Raw genomic sequence first — 19,966 nt, 5'->3', positions numbered from 1 at the left:
GTTTGTACGATTCTACAGATAAAGACATAAAGAGAACTTGAAATGCTTAATTGGAGAAAATAAATCACTTCTAAATCGCAGAAACGGTCCGCATGTGTATTTTATAAGGAACAAGACTGCGTGAAGTCCTTGTCCTCACAAGTTTGTCATCTCCTTAGGCGCCTTAACAAGTTTGCTTTCCTCGGGCTTGCAGCTGGCCCCTAGGCTGCCTTCTCGCTGCTGCCCTCAGCCGGCGGGGGCGCGGCTGCGGGATGTGCCGCCGGGCGGAGGCGCCGTGAGGCGGAGCCATGCTTATACGGAGGGTAGGTGGGCGCCGGTCCGACTTGGAGTGATGAGAAAGGGCTTGGTGAGGGGAAAGGGGCACAGAATGCGGTCAGGAGCGTGTGTGCAGTTGCCGGGGTCCGTATGAGAGCCACGGCTGGGCTGGGGCCGGGGGTCGGGGAAATACGAAGGGGCAAGATACGCGCTGGGGACCGGCGGCCTCTGGCTGGGCTTATGGGGGCGGAGGGGTGCTGCAGGCTCCGGTCTATCACATGCCCGTTTCCTTTTTGTTTTGTTTTTTTTTTTTTTTGTTTTTTTTTTTTTTTTTTAATTATTTCCTTTTTATTTCTTTCCTTTTTTTGTTTTGTTTTGAATTAGAGGGGGATTAGTTTGCGGCAGCCCCAAGCGGAGCCGCGGCTTTGCTGTGCATCGAACGTGTGGCTGACGCCATGCCCGTTACTCTGAGGGGGAAAAAAAAATGCATCAGGCTAATCTCTAAATTCCTCGGCACTGCAGACCTCTGGCGCTGCCCGCTTTCCACCCAGGTCGTACTTGTGGAGAGCTTGGCGATGTAACACCAGGCACTACTGAGAAACTCGTGAACATGTCTGTAGTTTGGCCTGGGGAGCATGCAGGGGGCTAGGGAAAAGAGCGAACGGTCACATCACAGATAGACCCTCTCCCAAAAGAGGGCGGGTATAAGGTTTGTGGCGGCCGTCATGGTTCTGCCTTGCAGTTGAGATAACGGGGAGCTTGCCGCTAGAGCGTTGGTAGCGCAGCCCTGGGAGTGTAATGGCCGTGTTAAAAGGGAAACTGGAAGGGGACGGGGTAGCTTTCGTTATGTGTTACCTTAGTGACACAGACACAAATTATCTCCTGGGGGAGGCCACATGATCCATCAGGCGCTGGATGTGCCGGCGGTGAGGACGTGTGTGTCTGTGCGATAAGCCCACGTCACTGGTATTTCCAGGTGCTGGAGAACAGCAAAGCAGCGGAGACTATGGCACTCAGCTCCAGCTTCTGATGGTGACAGAGACTCTTCCATGTCTTCTTTCCGACCATGCCCTTCCCTGTTACTGGATCCACATCCTTCTCCCTTGGCCAGTCTCAGTCTTCATTTCCTCACCCATGTGTCACCTGTCTCTTTCACCCAATCTGTGATTCACAGCCTCCACGCCCTCCTGCAGACCCTGAGCCCTGTTAATGCCCGCAATCTCTTACCCGTTTATTGCTCACTCTCCATGCTCGTTGTCCTTCATTCACTACACCTGTTGCTGAATCCACACAGTATCTCTTGCCTTTGAGCAGGATAGGCTAAGCAGGGAAGACACTGAGAGCTCTGAAGGACAGGTTTTCTGCTTTCAGGTCCAGCACTGCAGGTAGCACTAAGGTTCTAAGACCCATTTATTCTATTATTGTGGCCCTTACACAAAAAGCCCTTGGGAAATTCCAGTGCAGTGTCATCAAGTCCTAGCTCAGCTTCAGCCTTTAGTTTTTCAATGTGCTTTGGAAGATTCCCCATACAAGTCCCAAAAGCCACCAACTCAACCACCAATCTGAAAACCTCCCTATACTATCTGATTTTCAATTCCCTGCTTCACACTTCAAGACTGTCAGAGACCTGCCAGAATTTCCTGTTAAGTGAACAAACAATTACAGAAGAAATCTTCCATAATTACTCACATGGTATTTAAAGTTTGATAAGGTTCTTAGAATTGTAAACATGGGCTTGTTAAATATCAGACAGCCTGGTGAGGGTAGCAGCCTTCCTGTGTCAGATAGGAGTAGAGTAGGAGGAAACATTTCCTTGCAGAGATCTGTGACTTAAGGCTGGCATATCCTTGAACTGACAGGTTCTTGTACATTAGCCTTCCAACCCTGTGTACTAATAGTGTCCTCTCTAGATATCCTAGTTCATGGAAGCTCTGCACCCATAGGTATGAGCATGCATGAATGCTGGGGAAGGAAGAGAATGAGCCTCCATTACAGAACACAAGAAGAGAAATTGCTTTGGCAGCAGTAGGTGACTGTCATTAACTCCATACTTTGCACAGTGAATGAAGAAGAGAATTACATAGCAATGCAGGAATCGTCTGCCCCTTTCTGTTCTTTGCTGTGCCATCAGAGCTTCCTTTTTCCCTGAGTCAGGCTCACCACTGGGTGTGAGCTGCACCTGGCTGTGGTGGCTCACTAATGCATCTGCTTGGAAGTGATGCCTGGTTTGCACATTGAAAGAATAAACTGCTTATCCTGTTTTCTGTAATTCTGTCACAAAAAGTCTCATCTGACCGGTTTAACCTAAGGGTTAATACAAGGCAATGTGGTTGAAGGAGACAGAAAATGGAGAAGAGACTTTGAGTCAGTTGATGTGTATTTTAAAGCTTTATTCTGCTTGCTCTCTTTCTAAAAATATTTCTTATTCTGGGTTGAAGAAACAAGATATAAATGATACCCTGGCAAGAAGTGTATGAAATCTGACAGATTATTAAATGCTTCTCTCCAGAGCTGTAAGCTTGAAAAGAACATTTGAGAGATAATGCAAGTTCTTGGCTTGAGAGGTGTCCTGTCCATTAGAAATATACCCTTCTGAAGATTGATCTGAACTTTCGAGCTTTCAATTGAATAATCGCTGTGTGAGAGTTGAAATATTTTGAATTATTTAATTTCCCATTCACCAAAATGGAATAACATTGCAGTTGGTGATTTAAAATGTTGTTGAATTAATTATGACATTTTGTTAAATTCACTTTTGTCTTTCCTTTGTCAATTTTTTATTTAAAAGACCTCTGCTAATGCAGAGTCTCACCCCAATGCAGAGATGAGTCAGAGATTTGTCAGCTTGAATGTCCTTAGACCTACTAACCACTGTGATGCAAGTCTGAAGTGATGCAACTTGCATATTAAAGAGCAAGAGTGAGAAAGCTAAAGCTTCCTTGCTAATCTCTGCTCTCCTGACCCTCTCCACTACAGCCTTTCATGGAGAAGAGGTCATAGTCACACTCACAAAGGTGTAGTAAATTATCTACATCTCAGAGCCAAGAAAAAGGTAGGCAAATGTAGGTGTAGGCAAATGTAGGCAAATGGGTGTGAGTCTGAAAGTTAATTTTACGAGATGACTGCATCAGTCTCGTGGCTGGTTTGAAAGGAGCAGGTATGTGTCTCCACCCTTCACAGCTACCCAACTCATGTTGTTGGGCCACTGTCAGGAGCTGGGAGCTGAAACAATTCCTGCCAAGTGAAGACAGCATGAGCCATTACACTGACTCTATTTAAGCTGTGCATACACAGATTTCTAGAAGGTCTAATACGAGATTACACAATATGAAAAGAACACATGAATGTTTTGTTCCAGCATCTTCATTCACTTTCAAATTCTCCTTAAATTTTAACTCTAGGAGTTACTTAAGTAAGACCAATATTTGAGTAATAGCACTAGCCATGAATGTAGACCTCACATGTGACTTTGAAATATATGAGTGAACTCTCTACACAAACAGCTGCTTTTGAAGCTGGACTACAAAGCTGCCTGTGTCAGGACTTTGAAAGACAGCCTTGCACTCCTGCTGACTGCTACATACGCTCTCCAAGCAGAGTGGGTGCTGCCACCCCCTACCCTTTCTTGCAGGATTTCAGCTCAAGTGCAGCATTTTTAAGTTAAAGCTGGTTCAAATACTGGCATTGTAAATGCCTATGGTCTGCCTCATCTCCAGGCTGCAAAGCAAACTTGCCACCCCTATTAAAAGAAGAAAGGCCTGCAGCTGCAACTCAAAGAATATATGATGGGAAAAGAAATTACACCCTTGCCAATGATCCTGTCAGAGGCATTTATGTTGCAGCATCTTAGTCTGTAATATTTCAAATTTTAGCTACAACTTTCTCCCTTGTCTGTAGAGTATAGCTCATTTTGTGTCATCCCTCCAATTTTAATTTTCTCTGGTATGACTTACCAAGCTATTTAGGGGACTAGACTAACTGTCAGCTTGGAGAAAAGATGTGGTTCCTCCTGTTTCAGTGTGTGTTAAAAGGTTCCTGTCGCCAGTGGGTAGAGGTACCCCTGTACCTAGAAGGATTGAAAAGATTTGCTTCACACTTGAGTTTCTTGTCATCCCCTACTCTTGTAATGAATAGTCTTAAATTTAACCTCAGGATTATGCATCCTCTTTCTGGCTCAGGTATGCTGTGTTGTATACTAACATCATCAATGTAGCAAACATGCTCCTTTCTACTTGGACTTTCTCTGCCTAATGTTACAGTTGATTATTTTTAGATCATGAGAGAGTTATTGCTCCTGTATAGCTCTCCCAGAAACACTGGTTTTCATTTAAGAAGGCAGGTGTATTTGTTTTGTTACTGCACTTATGCCTGCACTTTACTTTACTGGAGTAATTTTTTCATTTGAAGACAAATGGTTCTTACATATTTTTATATAACCTTTTATACACTGTTCATTAATTTGAAACATCTTTTGATGACAGAGCAAATCAACAGGCTAAACAGTAATTATCTCCCACAAATCAACTCTTCTTGATAGAATAAGCCGTATTTACCATTTATCCACCAGTGTTTGGTGGCAACCACTTGATGATAAATCAGAGTGCTGGTTTTCTGAGGTACAATCTCTCTTTGGTCTCTTCTCCCAGGCAGCCAGCACCAGAACAAGAGGATGCAGTCTCAAGCTGTACCAGGGGAGGTTTAGGCTGGATGTTAGGAAGAAGTTCTTCACAGAATGAGTGATTGGCCATTGGAATGGGCTGCCCAGGGAGGTGGTGGAGTCACCATCACTGGAGGTGTTTAGGAAGAGACTGGATGGGGCCCTTGGTGCCATGGTTTAATTGATTAGATAGTGCTGGATGATAGGTTGGACTCAATGATCTCAAAGGTCTTTCCCAACCTGGTTAATTCTATTCTATTCTATTCTATTCTATTCTATTCTATTCTATTCCATTCCATTCCATTCCATTCCATTCCATTCCATTCCAACCCAACGCTGTTATTAAGACAGAACTCCAAGATCATGATAAAAAAAATTGTAAACAAAAAGTAAATATATTTTGGGCTTATATTAAAAAAAAAAAAAAGTGAAAGTGGAACTCAGCATAATTAGAAACATCTACTGAAAAAGACAACACATGCCTATCACCTTGATGCTTGCAGGCACATTCAAGAAATTCTCAGCTCAACAGCATGAGGGAAAAAACGCAGTCTTGCCCTAGGATTCAGGACTAAGCACCACCTGCTGTTTTTTGAGAGAAGAGTTATCCCTGGAACACTGCATTTGCATTGTGTTTGCAGACATCAAGGCTTAGCACAGGACAAAACCATCATGAATTTAGCAGAAGCACCAATTCAGATAAGTACAGGCTCAGCTGTTGCTAAATTGGCAATTATAAGTAGATAGTCTCTGCTCCCCCACCACCATCATTGTTGGTACTGGAAGTTTTGTCTCAGTTCAGCGAGTATTCTATTTTGTAAGCTCTCATTTGTCTTCTGTTTGACAGCTTACAGTGATTTTGTTTAGCTGCAGTGATGAACTGCTGTCAGTGGAAAAAGCTCCAGCCACCAGAGGCATACGAGAAGGATTAGCCCAAACCTACAATTCCTATGTAGTTGGAAAATGGGGAGATTAACTATAAAAGGCCTGAACCAGAATATGAGATCAGATCATCTTCTCAAATACTGCATGTGCTCAGGACTGCAAATCCATACCCAAGTACCTTTATCTCTGACCTTTAAAAGTAATTTTTCAGCACAACCATAACTGCTGTCAGGACCAGTGGAAGCAGGAGAAAGAAAATGAAGTGGTGGCAAGTTCTAGCATTTTACCTGCTGGGGGGGCCTAGATCTGCTTTCAGATAATGCAGAACTTTACAATTCCAGCATCTGCTCTGGGCTTGCATTGCAACCACATCTGTGATAAGGAGGGATGGCCTTTTCCTAGACATGATACGAAATCTGTCTCTCTTTCTGCCAAGCAGTTGATACAGTTCCAGAATCCTCCCACAGTGCTCTCATTTATATATTTTGTTATTTTGCAGACTCCAAGGCTAACCTGGTGGCTGTAAAACTGTTTTACTGAGGTCTGTCTGCATTGTGGTGTCAGAGCCATAAAATGTATCACTAAAGGCAGGGAATTAAAAAATAGAAATACTGCACCTGCTGGGGGAAAATAACTGCATCGAGCTTGTTCAGTAGAGCAGAGTAGTCTCAGCCCATCCTTACTTGAAGCAAGTAACAGCTAACCCAGCTATCTGCCTTTAGGCTGTACTATCACTGTACGGTGATGGCAGAGGGCACCCTGTGCCCTTTGTACCTTTGAGTCACTGGCCCTTTCTATGTCCTAGGAGAACTAGACTTGGCTTCCTTCCTAGAGGACACGAAGGCTACTACTCTGCTAGCTTGATTCCAGTACAAATAACTTTCAGGTCAGCCTGAAGCTCAGTAGTTGCCTGGTGCCCCAAGAACAGACCCCTGGTGCAGGTATACAATAAGCTGGCACCATCTCTGGTCTACAGATCCATTAAGTGTAAGGGAAAGCAGATCTCAGCCTAGCTCTGAGCGTTCTCCCAGCAGTCTTTATACCTATCATAGAATCAATAAGGTTGGAAAAGACCTCAAAGATCAACAAGTCCAACCTGTCACCCAAGACCTCATGACTACTAAGCCATGGCACCAAGTGCCATGTCCACTCCCCTCTTGAACACCTCCAGGGATGGTGATTCCACCACCTCCCCGGGCAGCCCCTTCCAACAGCTAACAACTCCCTCGGTGAAGAACTTTCTCCTCACCTTGAGGCTAAACCTGCTGCTTGAGATGGGAGCAAGGTTACCCTGACTGCCTGGATGAGCTGTTAGCATCAAGTCATGGTCAGGCCCCAGGACAGGGGCATTTGCAGTGCAATGCAGGTACTTTCTGTGGAGGCAACTCAGGCTGAAGGCAGGAGCATCAGTCTCTCACCCAAAAGAATCCCACTAGCATCCAGTAATTGTGGAAAGCAGGAGTGGGCTGGATGCTGTAGAATTTGAACTATCAGGTGGCATATCCATGGCTCATTCCATCACAAGTTACTCTGTGTACATCTGCCCATCCAGCAAAGAACATGCCCAAGCTGTATAACAGCACTTTAAACCAGCTGTGACAAATTTCTCAGCTATGCTCAGGATTCCCCACTCCTCCACTGGGACCCACAGGTTATGTTGTCAAGCAGTTGCTTTGTTTTTATAGATGGAAATGGGTATTTGTTTGTAGGAGTCCTGGGACTGAAAAATCAGATTGTCCAGATAAAAGTGACCCTGCAGTCATTGCCTGTAGCTTCTCTCACACTTCAGTCACTAACTGATTTTGTTTCAAGGGACTCTTCACATGCTCTCACTTTTTAGCCTGCGCTGTTACTCCCAGCCAGGTGAGACCCCCTGCACAAGACAAAGAGAATCTACAGCTGAATGGAGAAACATAAGCACCTGTTCTTTTGAAATCAGTTGTGAATTTACTCCTTAGGTTAATTTGCATTATTGATCATCTTTGAAACAAGATGGGAAAACAAGCCTAGTTACCAGTAAAGTGGTATGCAACTGAAACACACAGCACAATTCTGACAGAAACAGAGCTCACTAATGTGGGAAGGTCAGTTCCATTACAGGATATTTAATTTATGCTAAGTGGAAAGCACTTTCATTTTCCTAGTACCTTGAAACTTAACAACACTCTTGGGTAGAGAAATCTGCAGTTAAAACAGACTGGTTTGCTTTTTCAGAAGAAACCACTAGGAGAACAAAACACAACAACAACCACCAAAAAACCAAAACAAGCCCAGTGCTTTGCATTTAAAAAGTTTCAAATGACTTAAAAAGAAACGGAAAAAATTGTTTCATGAAGTTCAGACTGAATTATCCTGTTAGGTTCGCAACAGTTTTCTGTGCCACTCTCAGCAAAAGAATCGCTATTATGTTGGTTATGGAAGGCCTGCATGGCTTGATACTGAGGGAATGTGGTCCAAGTCAGATTCACTATGCCAGAAAGGCTTTCTGTTTTCTGCCTCCAAAACAATACTAAGGTTTATTTTTTCCTTCAATACCTTCCCTTCTCCAAAAGGCTTTCACCGTGTAAATTGTGCTCCATAAAGCTGCTGCAACGCTTCTCATCCAGAGGGAGTTATTACAATGTACATTTAAACAACATCTGTCTTGTGTTAAAATAAAACATAAATATCTGAAGCTGTCGTGCAAATATAAAGGAGAAGCAGGACCCTCTCCTGCACTGTGGTAGTAGTAATACAAGCAGCTCAGGCAAGAGTAGTGCCACAGGCAGTGACTAGCAACAAACTCAGAATTACCCATGGGCTCTTAACCTACAACTGTGAAGGAGGTAAGGTGGTAGAGATTTTCTTCTAACAAGTTGGTCAAATACTTCTGAACTAGCTACCATTTTGCTTCAAAAACACACACACACACACAAAAACCCCAACCCCAACATCCCAAAGCCCGCTCTTGATTTCCATAAAACTATTTTTGATTCTGTGCTATCTTATGTACTCTACCTTCCATGCATAAGCGTCTGGTAGGCAGAGGCTCCTTCAGAGGTAGTGAATAGGGGCATTAGCTTCTTGTAATGATTCATGGCAGAGACATGACAGTTGCTCACAAAATAGTCCATAGGCACATCGGTGTGTTCCTTTCTCAGCTCCCGTTAGATACAGTAAAGTGTTACTGAGTTGTACTAAGAGTGGAGGAGCAACTGAAAAAGAAGAAACGCTGAAAACATCAATCTGTGCCTGCTGGATCACAGAGTCAGCTCAAGCTAGAAGTTGCATATTTTATTATTCAAAAAAGCATAGTACTTCCTATGGAGGCCCACTGCTTAGGCAATTGCTTTTCCATGGCTTAGTCATCCAGCAACAAATGAGGTGCCTGCAAGATGTGTTTTGACAGGTGCTGCTGAGCTGTTTAGTTGAGGCAGTTTCAAGTCATGTCTGCTATTTGCCTTTCGTGGTTCTGGAATGGAACTTTTTTACTGAATTACTTAGTATAGTACAATCAGAAATAACTGCTTTATGCTTGCAACAGTCAGAGGTGCAAAAACAATTAAGTACCCAGAGCATGTGAGTAATAACCTGGTAAAAATGGACAAAGAAACCACAGATCCTCAAGCTTTCTTGAAGAATGATCTAATGGAGATAGTTTACCCCTTTTTACAAAACAGAACTTTTTTTCCACTTGCAGTAATATTCTCGTTGCACATCTTGTGGCTGTTGCTTTTCTGGAAAGTGAGGTTTTGAATAAGGTCTTCAAATGAATTAAAGCTTGTCTTGGACTTCTGTAAATTAGTACAGCAGAAACCAGCCCCCCTGAAAACCCAGGCTGAAACAGTGAGAACAAACTGTCGGTAAGTCACAGTAAACCACACAATCACAGAATGGTAAGGAGTTGGAAGGGATCCCTAGGGATCATTAAGTCCAACCCCACCTTGTTGAACCATCATATTCCATTCCATCCAACTCCAGCCTGTGCAGGTCCCACGGAATGGCAGCACAGAAAACATCCAGTTGGAAGAGACCTCAAAAGATCATCCAGTCCAAACTTTGACCCCATTTAGGGTCAATCTTAAACCATGTCCCTAAGCAACAGGTCCACATGCTGCTTAAACACCTCAAGAGATGGTGACTCCACTACAACCCTGGGCAGACCATTCCAATGCCTGATAGCCCTCTCTGTGAAGAATTATTTCCCAGCATCCAGCCTGAACCTCCCCTAGTGCTGCTTGAAACCATTTCTCCTAATCCTGTTGCTTGACACCAAGGAGAACAGGCTGCCCCTTCCTCACTCCAAGGTCCCTTCACATAGTTGGAGAGAGCAATGAGGTCTCCTTTCAGCCTTCTCTTCTCTGGACTGAACAACCTCAGCTCACTGAGACACTCATCATAGGCCCTGTGCTCCAGGCCCTTCACCAGCCTCATGGCCCTGCCCTAGACATGCTCCAGAACCTCAACCCAGGTGCTGGAGAGGCTTTTGATAGCTACATATTTGGATCCTAACCTTTGAGAAACAACTCCAGATGAGGAGAGAGGTAATAACCAGGAAACTCATGGAAATTGTTACACAGAAAAACTATTGGGTGGGAAAGAAGATGAAAGGAAGAGTCAAACACAAAACAGTAAAGTAGTATAGCGGGGCTCCATCTAAATCTCGTGGTTTGGGATAGAAAGGGAGAAGTATCTCCTATGTATTTACTAATCATAGCTCAGATAACTTGTGCCTTTATGTTGATGTAACAGAAGGCTAAGGGGGAACCAAGTTACAGATAAAGTACACTGAGAAATGCTGGATAATATTTCATATTCCTTATTCTGAATTAATGAATGGGAAATAAATTAGCCAAATTAGTGAAAAAACACACTTCCTACAGTCAGCATTATCTTTCTCAGTGAAGAAGGATCAGTGTATTCCAAGGAAATGCTGCACACCAGCCAACACAGATGTGTAGTAATCCCAACCCTGGTTGAGTATCACCAGAAGTTGTTCATGGTGCAGCAGGTTTTTTGCTTGCAATGTTTAAGTAATGCATTCCTTCATATCATTTATTGATCACTAGAGAGGAAGAAATTAAGAAGCGCAAATGTAAGTTCAAAATGTTATGGCAATTTTTCACTCATCTCCAAGGTATTTATTTAGGTTATCAACTTCTAATTTATTATATAAACCCTCAGATATGCATTAAAATGAAACATGTTTTTAATTCAGAAGTTTTGCTACAGGCTTTTGTTCAACTGACAAAATACACCAGGGGAGTGTAAAAAATATTTATTCAACCTAATTGAACATAACTGTAATTTGCAATACTTAAAAACAAGATTTACAACAGAGTAAAGACCTGCCACTCAGGTGAAATAATTTCATCATCTATACAGTATTTTTATAATTAGGTTTTTACAAGAGCTTTTACTTTCCAGAGGAGACAGCGAGCTTTCCCAGGGAACAAGTTTCAAATCTAATAATTGGCATAATTCAATTCTTCACAACACTTTAAAAAATAGTTGGAAATATATACAGTGAAGATTACTGAAAAGCTGTTTTTCTTGAAATGAAGAATTCTGTAAGAAATATGTATCATATTGTTTCAAGACTATCTTACAGAAAGCAGCAACTTTCAGAGGTTGCTGCTCTATGGGTTTTTTATATAAAAGTGAGCACACTAAGACAAATATAATCAGCACACTCATAAGATTATAGTAACTGTTCAGTTACAGCAAGAACCTCAAAAGTATTCAATAGTGACTGAATGTATAATTTTCAATACCTGTATAGTTTTTTGAATACTAGCTGGCCATTATATACATTTTTGTACAGTCCTAAAATATTACATCTCAGTAATTAAGATAAACATACTCTAGAAAAGGTACCATGTTTTTCATTTCTCTACATACATTATTGCAGTCAAATGTGAAGTCCAGTCTTCACTTAATTTCTGGCAAAAAGAAATCTTTACTTCCAGTAAAAGATACTTTTTTTTTTTCTCCATGCATTTGACATACTAATATGAACAAGGGAAAAAATAAACCAAACAACTGTGAAGAAAAACAAATTGTTAATAAAAAGCTTCTTGCTGAATCTAGGTTAGGTCTGGTATGAAAGTAAATGGCTGTATTATGGTTGTCAAAATTGAACTTCACAAATCAGTTAATTTCTGTTGAAATAATGTTTATAAACAGATCAGTAACTGAAGTGCTAATGTCTCCCTCAGATGGCTACTTTGAACACACTGCAACAGTAAAGCTTACTGTGTAAACAAACTTAAATAACACATTTAAGATTTATCCTCTAGTCCTTTACAGAACAGATCCAAGTTGCTTTAAGTGTGTCTAGCCTTCTGGTATGTACCACACATTAGGTACCCAAAGTGTAGTGTCACACCCATCAAGCCAGTCCTTCCTCTAGGATCCTTCCACTTCAGCTGGTATGGGCAGAAAAATCCTAGTCCTGGTACAGAGATGAGTTATGCTCCCAGGTCTGGGTGTTCAGAAGGATGCCCCAGTCTGTCAGTTTAAATGTAGCTTTAGTGTCCAGAGTTGTTTCCTCATACTTGTACTGCTCTTTATACTTGTATGGATATTTACATAATGCAAAGGAACATGAAAATTAAACAAAGTGCTCTAATAACTACAAAATAAGCAACTGAAATTGACACCCCCATTTAATTATCTTAACTTGGGAGGAAAAAAGTGCTATCCAGCACCAGTTACAAGAGAGCCATGAGAAGTAACACTAGGCACTGCAGAAGACACGAGGACAGTACAAATTACCAATAATAAAACAGTCACTTGGAAGCCATGCTGATTTCAGCACTTTGGTGGCCAGAGCTGACACACAAGTCTTGTAAGAGAACAGTCTGTCTTCTGCTGTGTCTGACCAGTCTTTTGAGTAATTTACACTTCCTGTTTAATACCAGCAAAACCCAAGGAAATCTTTATTGACTGATGTCCTACATCAGTCAATAAAGTCAATTACTTCTCCTTTGTAACAACTCATATTTCCTTTCTAAATGTCCTTTCCCCATGTGAAATGCTGAACAGGAGGGTAGTGTGGGTATGAGAACACATAGAAAAGCCATTTGGATATAGCCTACATTAAATACACCATTTAAGAGGATTTTTTTTTTTTGGTTGTGTTCAGCATATTGGCTCAAATCAAATAATTCAGAAGCCTGTTGTGCAACAGAAATACCCAAAAATAACAAAGGCCAAGACACATTCTGATGTTTGGTGGTTGCTGAATGGATTTACCCTGCCGTAAGACAGTGCTTTATTACGTTTAAAGAGAAAAACAAAATAGGAGCAGCAGCTTATCTCAATTCTCCACTACTGTGCAATAATGATGGAACCAATACAAGAAGGAAACCTGTCAGGTGAGGCTGTGTGACATCTGGAGACCACAGCTTTATGCTCCTTCTTGCTCAGGATAATTCAAAATTTTTCGGTGAGCTTGGCGCAAATATTGCTGCTGTTTGAAGTAAACCTTAAAAGCTCCTTTTATAGCAACAAAAGCAATTCCACCCTGAAAAAAAAAAGATAATTTGAAAACATGCAAAATTCTGTTCAAAGAAGGTTTTCCAATTATATAGCATTTTCTTTTAAGTTTAGCTAATTAGGACAATTCCAAACGAGTACCTCCAAGTTTTCTGTCACAACGCACTCTTACAGAAGTTGATGTTACTCAAAAGGATTATACACTGTAGCTATAAAACCTTTTGAAAGCTGTTATTTGTTTTTAAGTCTAACAAATACTATTTAAAAACATATCAAAATAGATCCTATTTAAAGAACAAAGAGAAATGCAGGTATGTATCTGCTGTCCTCCCTTCTCTCAATATATACTCTGCATGGCACAGGGAATCATACTAATTACCATTATATAATCACTTGGGCTTTCTTGTAAAACCCTTTTTTCCAGAAAGTTACAATATGTTTATCTCAAGTCTTTGAAAGATGAGGAGTCACTGGGGAAAGTGTAGACTGTAAATAGCTACAACATAACCATTTCTTCCATATGGAATAGGGCTCTATGAACATGCTAGAACTGGAAACAGAGGCTGAAACAACAGTCAGATGACCAGGGACACTGTCGTACAAAACTCAAGAGTACTTCCCCTTGAAAGGCTACAAGCCAGAGAGGTCATTCACAAAGAAAGAGATCGTCTCCTCTTTGTCCTCTGCCCCTCATTCACCTTCTATGGAGAGTTTACTTTTTACTCTCTTTATATTAATAAGTAACAGAGATTCTTTCAAAAAATGAGTAAACAGAAGCTAATGTGACAAGGTTGATGTTATAAGGTCCTGTTAGCCCTTGCAGAGATTGCTCTTAGAAGATGCTGTTTCTCATCTTTATTGTGACCCTTAATTACTGCTAAGGTCTGCTTAGTACAGTACCAGATAGAAGTATTGGCATTGTCATCAATTAAGATTAGTTTCATTTGTAAGGACAAAATCTCTCTTGAACATGATGCTAGTCAACTGCCAAGATCGCCAAACTTAAGAAAGAACTCTTCCCTTAATCAAATCCCATCTTTAAGTTCTAGATCACTTTATATTCCTTGTAACTTTTCCTCCCTCCACCCATACCACTTCATATTCCCATATTCCAGCTGTTAGTGAATCTTACCAAGATTGTCCTTTGTAAATTTGAGTTCACACTGCTGAACATCAGCTTGCCAACTATCGTGGCAATAGTAGGGAAAACTAGAGCTCCACACAGAATACGTGTAGCAGAGACATGGTCTGCCAAAGGGTTGGCCTCTGCTGGAATACGAGGAACAGGACACCCAATGCCTAAAGGGATGAGTTGGAGAAAAGGTTACATAACCCATAGCCACGGCTTCAAATAGAACTCAAAGTACATTAGTGCCCACCCCCAACTCCTTTACAAAACTAGAGCCCAATTACTTTAAGAATCATCCCTCCTCTGATGGAATATTCTTTTTCCATTAAATAATTATTCATCTTTACTGTCAAACAAGACCCATGATTTTCAGTAGCTTGTTTTGTTACTAAGGCTTTAATTGAAACCATGCTCCTGCTCCTCTTGCCCTATCTTTCTCACAAGGTACTACATAAACACTATTGAACTGAACATCGAAGAGAGGAAAGGTGTTAATCACCTTTACTTGAGAATGGTGTAAACTCCTCCCCTATCCCAATCTCCTAAAGCTAACTATTTGAGTTTGATACTTGCTTTTAAATGAAATCACATTACCTGGAAATATGCTGTTCAAAATCTGTAGTTTATTAGAGTATTTGCGCCACAGTCTGAGCACATAGTCCTCCCAACGAATCATCTTGCCCAGTATTAGCATGACTGGGATAGTGGGAAGTCCAATCAAAAGAAATAAAGGATCAGCTCTCTCCATGACATCAAGACCTTCTTTGTGACCCACAACCTGGTAAATAGGAATATAGCTTACAAACAAAGAATATAACTTTTTTAAAACTCCAGTTTGTTTGGGGCTGCCCACACAAAAAGAACAGTTTCACCTAACATACTCTGCTTTCCCTTTGCATCCTTGATTGCTTATCAAGTGTAATGCAGGCCAGCTACCAGTCCTAGTTTGCAAGTCTTTAGTCCTACAGAGAGCTGCAACGACTCTTTATCTTGAGAGAAGTCTCATGAGCTTCTGTGTAAACATCAAAACCATCCCATTTTATTCTTTTAGAAGTTATGTTATATACCACAGCCTTAAAAAGGCATAATCAATAATCTTCTCACCAAAAGTCTATTAAAAAAATGTTTAAAACCCCAATCACACTTGTCTTCCAGTTTCTTCACTGTTTTCCACCTAAACTGTGATGTCTGATGCTATCTCTTTTTCCCTTATAGTCCTTGTCCATCAAAAAAAGCCTCAGTACTCTGTCTCTTCTGCTTCAGATTACTATGTCCCTCTGTTTTCAATAACTCCATATGATCTGTTACTTTTCTACCACTCGGAGTAACAATGTCAACCAAGTATTGAATATTTTTCTCCATCTGAAGCCTAACCTTTAAAAATAGCTTTTGTGCTTCTCCCTGGCCCTTCAATTAAAGGAGTGTGAAATGCAGCAGTTTCCATTCACTCCCAGTTTAATCTCCTCCATTATAAGCCAAAAGACCCACCAACAATTCTTAACCATTTTGCCATCCATATAATCAAGAAACACTGAATCACAGGAAAAAAGCCAATTTTTCATACCTGAGTATAAAGAAGAAAGCTATTTCTTCATTCTTGACCAGCTGTCTAAAGTAATTTCAAAAGCAGAACAACTACAGAAAGAAGCTAAACAAGTCATGCAAGTCCCTATGGAAAAAGGCTCAGTGTAGCAGTGAGCAAGGAGGCAAAGACTACACTTCACAACATTTAGTTATAGTATTACAGAGGGTTGCAATGTTCCTGTAAGGGCCACAACACAAACAAAAGTATCAGACAAGGGAATTCTTAAGTGTACCACTCTGGAATATAGAGATTCATCCACTGGAATGGAGGAGATACTGAAAACCATTACAATCACATATGTAGCTGCTTGACCCTGCCCACACTGGTACCTGGGAGCCTGCATGAACTCATTTGGCCTCCACCAGAACCAGCTGCCATACCTTCCTGTTACGGGTTTATGCACAAAGAGACCCAAACCAGGACACAGCCTTGAGATGGAGTGACTTGGACAACTGCAGGGCAGTACCACTCAGCTAAAGCAGAAGTAGTAGCATGTGACTTACATGGATAAGGATATGAAAAATTAGAACTGTGTAGAGGAATATTTATAAGCATATGGATTTGCTAATTTTGCCTACAACTGAATTAGCATTCTGATGTTTAGAGGCAAAACACAGGTCATGGGCTTGATCTAAGAATCAACAACTCAAATGGTAATGAAGGTCTTTCTGTTTGCACAATCTATGGAAAGAAAACTCTTGTCCTGTAGATGAACTAGAACAGCCATGAACAAATCTTTCCCTAGTTTATAGCCTACCACCTGTCAACATTATATTTAAACAGCAAGTTCACAAGAACAGAAGTAGGAAAAGTAAGGGTTTTTTTCCCCTTTTCAACTAACCATAAAGTAATTTAAAGAACATACTATTAATATGTAAATGTTCTGCATCTGTTGTTTATGAACAAACTGCACCATTCAGAGCATATGTTTTCCTTTATACAATAAGTGGCAGGATTGAAAAAGTCATGTCTCAACCCTTTGAATGTCACCAGCAAAAGTTTTCTACAGGTAAACAGAGGAGGTTAGTCTCAGGTCTCTTCTAAAGAATCAGCTATCTGTTATTAGCAGCTGGGTGGCAATGGCACTTTTTCTGTAATATAAATGGGTTCACCAGCCTGCCATACAAGGGGCAGACAGCCAGAATAGCAGTGAATTTTCCTTAGCTGCACACTGAACCAGGCATACTTGGCTTTATGCAGTATGATCAGTCAAAAGCAATACACCCATCTTGAATTCACTTGTTAACTACACAGAATGTGATAAAGCAGATAAAGCATGTCTTAAAGCAAGGAAAGAGGAGACAATTGACTTCTGTTTGGAAGACTTGCTTTCAAAGCTGGTAAGAAAAGGAATACATGTGTACCTGCATCACCGTCACAGCTCCATATGTAACAGCTGTCCAGTATATAGAGCCCACCATTATTCCAGCTGCGGCAAATGGACAAGCCTTTGAGATCAGGCGATCTGCAAGATCCAAAACGTAAACAACTGGACCTATGACAGAGGAAAAGTAAGGTTTCAAGATATATACATATCTATAAGCATAGTGAAGAAAGCTTTCTGCATCTATCACTGATAAGAAAGAATGACCATAGCAAAACACAAGTCTAATATCCCACACACCGTTTAAATGGGAACATAGAATTAAAAAGTGACAAAGCTGAACTTTCAACTTATTTCTACCTACCATTTAATTCAACACATCTTTCTGAAGATTAATATACTAGTGAAAGGATTGACTAATTTACTCACTAAACCTGACAATCAGAATTGTTCTGTTACATAAAAATTTGGCTAAGTGTGACCATTTTAGGCTGTGCCTTTAAGAAAGGGACAGTTGCTGGAACACACTGGCTGAATGTTTTGAAAACATTCAGATATTCTAAACGACTTTCATTGGTAGATAGGTAAAATGCAACTTTAAATTTTAGTTCAGTTTGAGAGTGTCTCAGTTCGAGTCTGTTCTGTCTTTTCAGCCTGTCTGCTTCTGTCTCTCTCTGAGCAACTAGCTGGAGCTGACCTTGAATAAGAGGTAAGAACTAATCCTTGCATGCGTTTTGAGCCTAACAAGAATTTCCTCCTTAGTAATTACCTTTTCTCTCTCTAACCCTTTTTTGGGGAAAAAGGGAGGTGGGGGGAGAGAGGAGGGACAGGGGGGGAACCCTCCTCTGGCCGGAGGAGGGAGTTTTGTTCTGTATCACTTTCTTTGCTCTGTTTCTGTATATATATTGTAAATACTGTATATTGTGTATATATCCACTGCATTGCATCCCGCTTGTAAATATAGCTCATACCCTTTTGCTCCTCTGAGTTAGCTGTGGTTTCTTTGTGGGGGAGGGAGAATCTTTCTCACCACCACACTAAGGGTCTCTGTTAGATACTTATTTTCAAAAGGAAGACAGACCCACTAGTTGTACTGTACTTCATATGCTTATCTTGAGCAAAACCGGAGAATTTTGTCATCAAACTATCCTGTTCTACAGAAACAAGTACCACAGTCTATATGAAAGTTTCCGTCAGCTGGAAGTGACTGCATTCACCATCTTCAGAGAACCACCTATCAATGTTGGAGGAAAAAACCTCCTATTCAGGTTATTTTGTGCCTTTGACAGCAAGGCATGACTACAGAGTTCTGCTATTGTGTCTATGGACAACTGCATTTTCTGAACTTACCCATAGCAAGATGTTACCCTGACCAACTTTGGCAAGGTAAACACAAGGGTATGCTCACGTCTTTTCTTTCAAAGGCTGCAAGAACACCAAGGCGGCCTACAGGCATTCTTCAAGTAACTAGTCTTCTATGTCTCATCACAGGTTACCCAGTATAGCCTCCAATTATTGTACTACTTGTTAATATCCTTGTTTGTTTGGGCTTTTGTTTGGTGGGGTCAGGGTAGGGAAGGAGGGATGTCTTGAGCAATGGTGCTAAATGACTTACTGAATTCCTAATGCACTAGATGTACAGGATTTTCCCTAGCTGAATTATCAGGCTAGCAAGCATGCTCCTGGTTTTGTACACTACTCCCAAGCTGTATGCTATTTTTCCCCTGATGCCAAATTAACTGAAATTTGTTCTGATCTTGGCAGAATCAAGCCAATTAGGTGCCAAGGATGTTTTTCTTTCTTACCTTTCTAAAGGGAAAGGCACTAATAGATTGTTGCATTCTCCAAATACATAAAAATCACTTGCAGTTCAATTATTAGCTTGAGTAGTTCTAGCACATAACCATCCCACACTTTAATATTTTAGGGTGGTGATAAATTACCAAGATTGTTTCTGAACTACCATATTTACGCCAAATTATTTAGAAGTTGAGAATTTTAAATGGACAATCAAAACTTGAAAATCACATCCAAAAGTCTGCTAAGTCTTTATTTCCCTTAGCCACACTGAAAATGGTGACTCCTATTTCATGACTTAGTTGATTCTTCTCTTTCAAGAACACAGCTGTAGTGTGAATCCTTTCAAAACAACCAGTTCCACTTGGTTCAACTCAGCCAAAAAACAAGGAACAGGAACATATGATATAACTCCTTCACTGATGTGTTTGCTCAGCACTGGTATTCTTCTAAAGCACTCCTGAAAACACCTGTTTTGTGGTGCCGTGTTGGGAATTTGTATTTTTCCCTTTCTTCTTTGCTTGTTTTGTTAAAGAGGGTGATATTCTTATATCCTGTTTGTATAGGGTTAGTATCCAGAGACCCTGTAGAAGGATTGCCTTTTTTTTTGTTGTCCATACACAGGTGTGTGTCAGAATACCATACTGAAGAGTGGCAATGTAAACTCCTCTAGCTTATCAACTGTGTTGGTAGAAGTAACTCTAAATACTGCCAAGTTATGTATCAAATTAGTATGCAGTCCTAACCAACTTGGGCAGAATACTGCTTAAGGCAGTCTCTAACTTTGCTGGACCTTCGGCTTCTTAACTTACTACTCATGTACTTCTAATTGGTTACCTTTGTGTGCATCTCCTA

At 40.9% G+C, this 19,966-nt stretch overlaps 1 protein-coding gene and 1 long non-coding RNA gene across 3 annotated transcripts in view; one reads left to right on the top strand and one right to left on the bottom strand.

Moving 5' to 3' along the window:
- The first annotated feature begins 255 nt into the window (after positions 1-255).
- Positions 256-19,121, top strand: LOC137441814 (uncharacterized). The gene is made up of 3 exons (XR_010987494.1): positions 256-302; positions 17,968-18,023; positions 18,475-19,121. It is a non-coding gene; the product is annotated as an uncharacterized lncRNA (long non-coding RNA).
- MARCHF5 (membrane associated ring-CH-type finger 5) overlaps positions 11,040-19,966 on the bottom strand; it is a 29,910-nt gene continuing 20,983 nt past the window's right edge. Inside the window, exons 3-6 of one of the 2 annotated variants that reach the window (XM_068139649.1) lie at positions 17,355-17,455; positions 15,000-15,183; positions 14,409-14,575; positions 11,040-13,304 (exon numbers count right to left, since the gene is read on the bottom strand). In XM_068139649.1, coding sequence (XP_067995750.1) covers positions 13,188-13,304; positions 14,409-14,575; positions 15,000-15,183; positions 17,355-17,455 — 569 coding nt within the window. In that variant the 3' untranslated portion in view covers positions 11,040-13,187. Of the gene's footprint in view, positions 13,305-14,408; positions 14,576-14,999; positions 15,184-17,354; positions 17,486-19,966 lie in introns of both variants that reach the window. The other variant, XM_068139648.1, reaches the window with a different exon arrangement.

The sequence above is a fragment of the Melanerpes formicivorus genome, unplaced genomic scaffold, assembly GCF_026170545.1.
Source record: "Melanerpes formicivorus ecotype bairdi unplaced genomic scaffold, bMelFor1.0.p_v2 SCAF_6, whole genome shotgun sequence".
Lineage (NCBI taxonomy): Eukaryota > Metazoa > Chordata > Aves > Piciformes > Picidae > Melanerpes > Melanerpes formicivorus.
The sequence above is the reverse complement of the archived record's forward strand: the minus strand, read 5'-3'. Positions and strand labels throughout refer to the sequence as shown.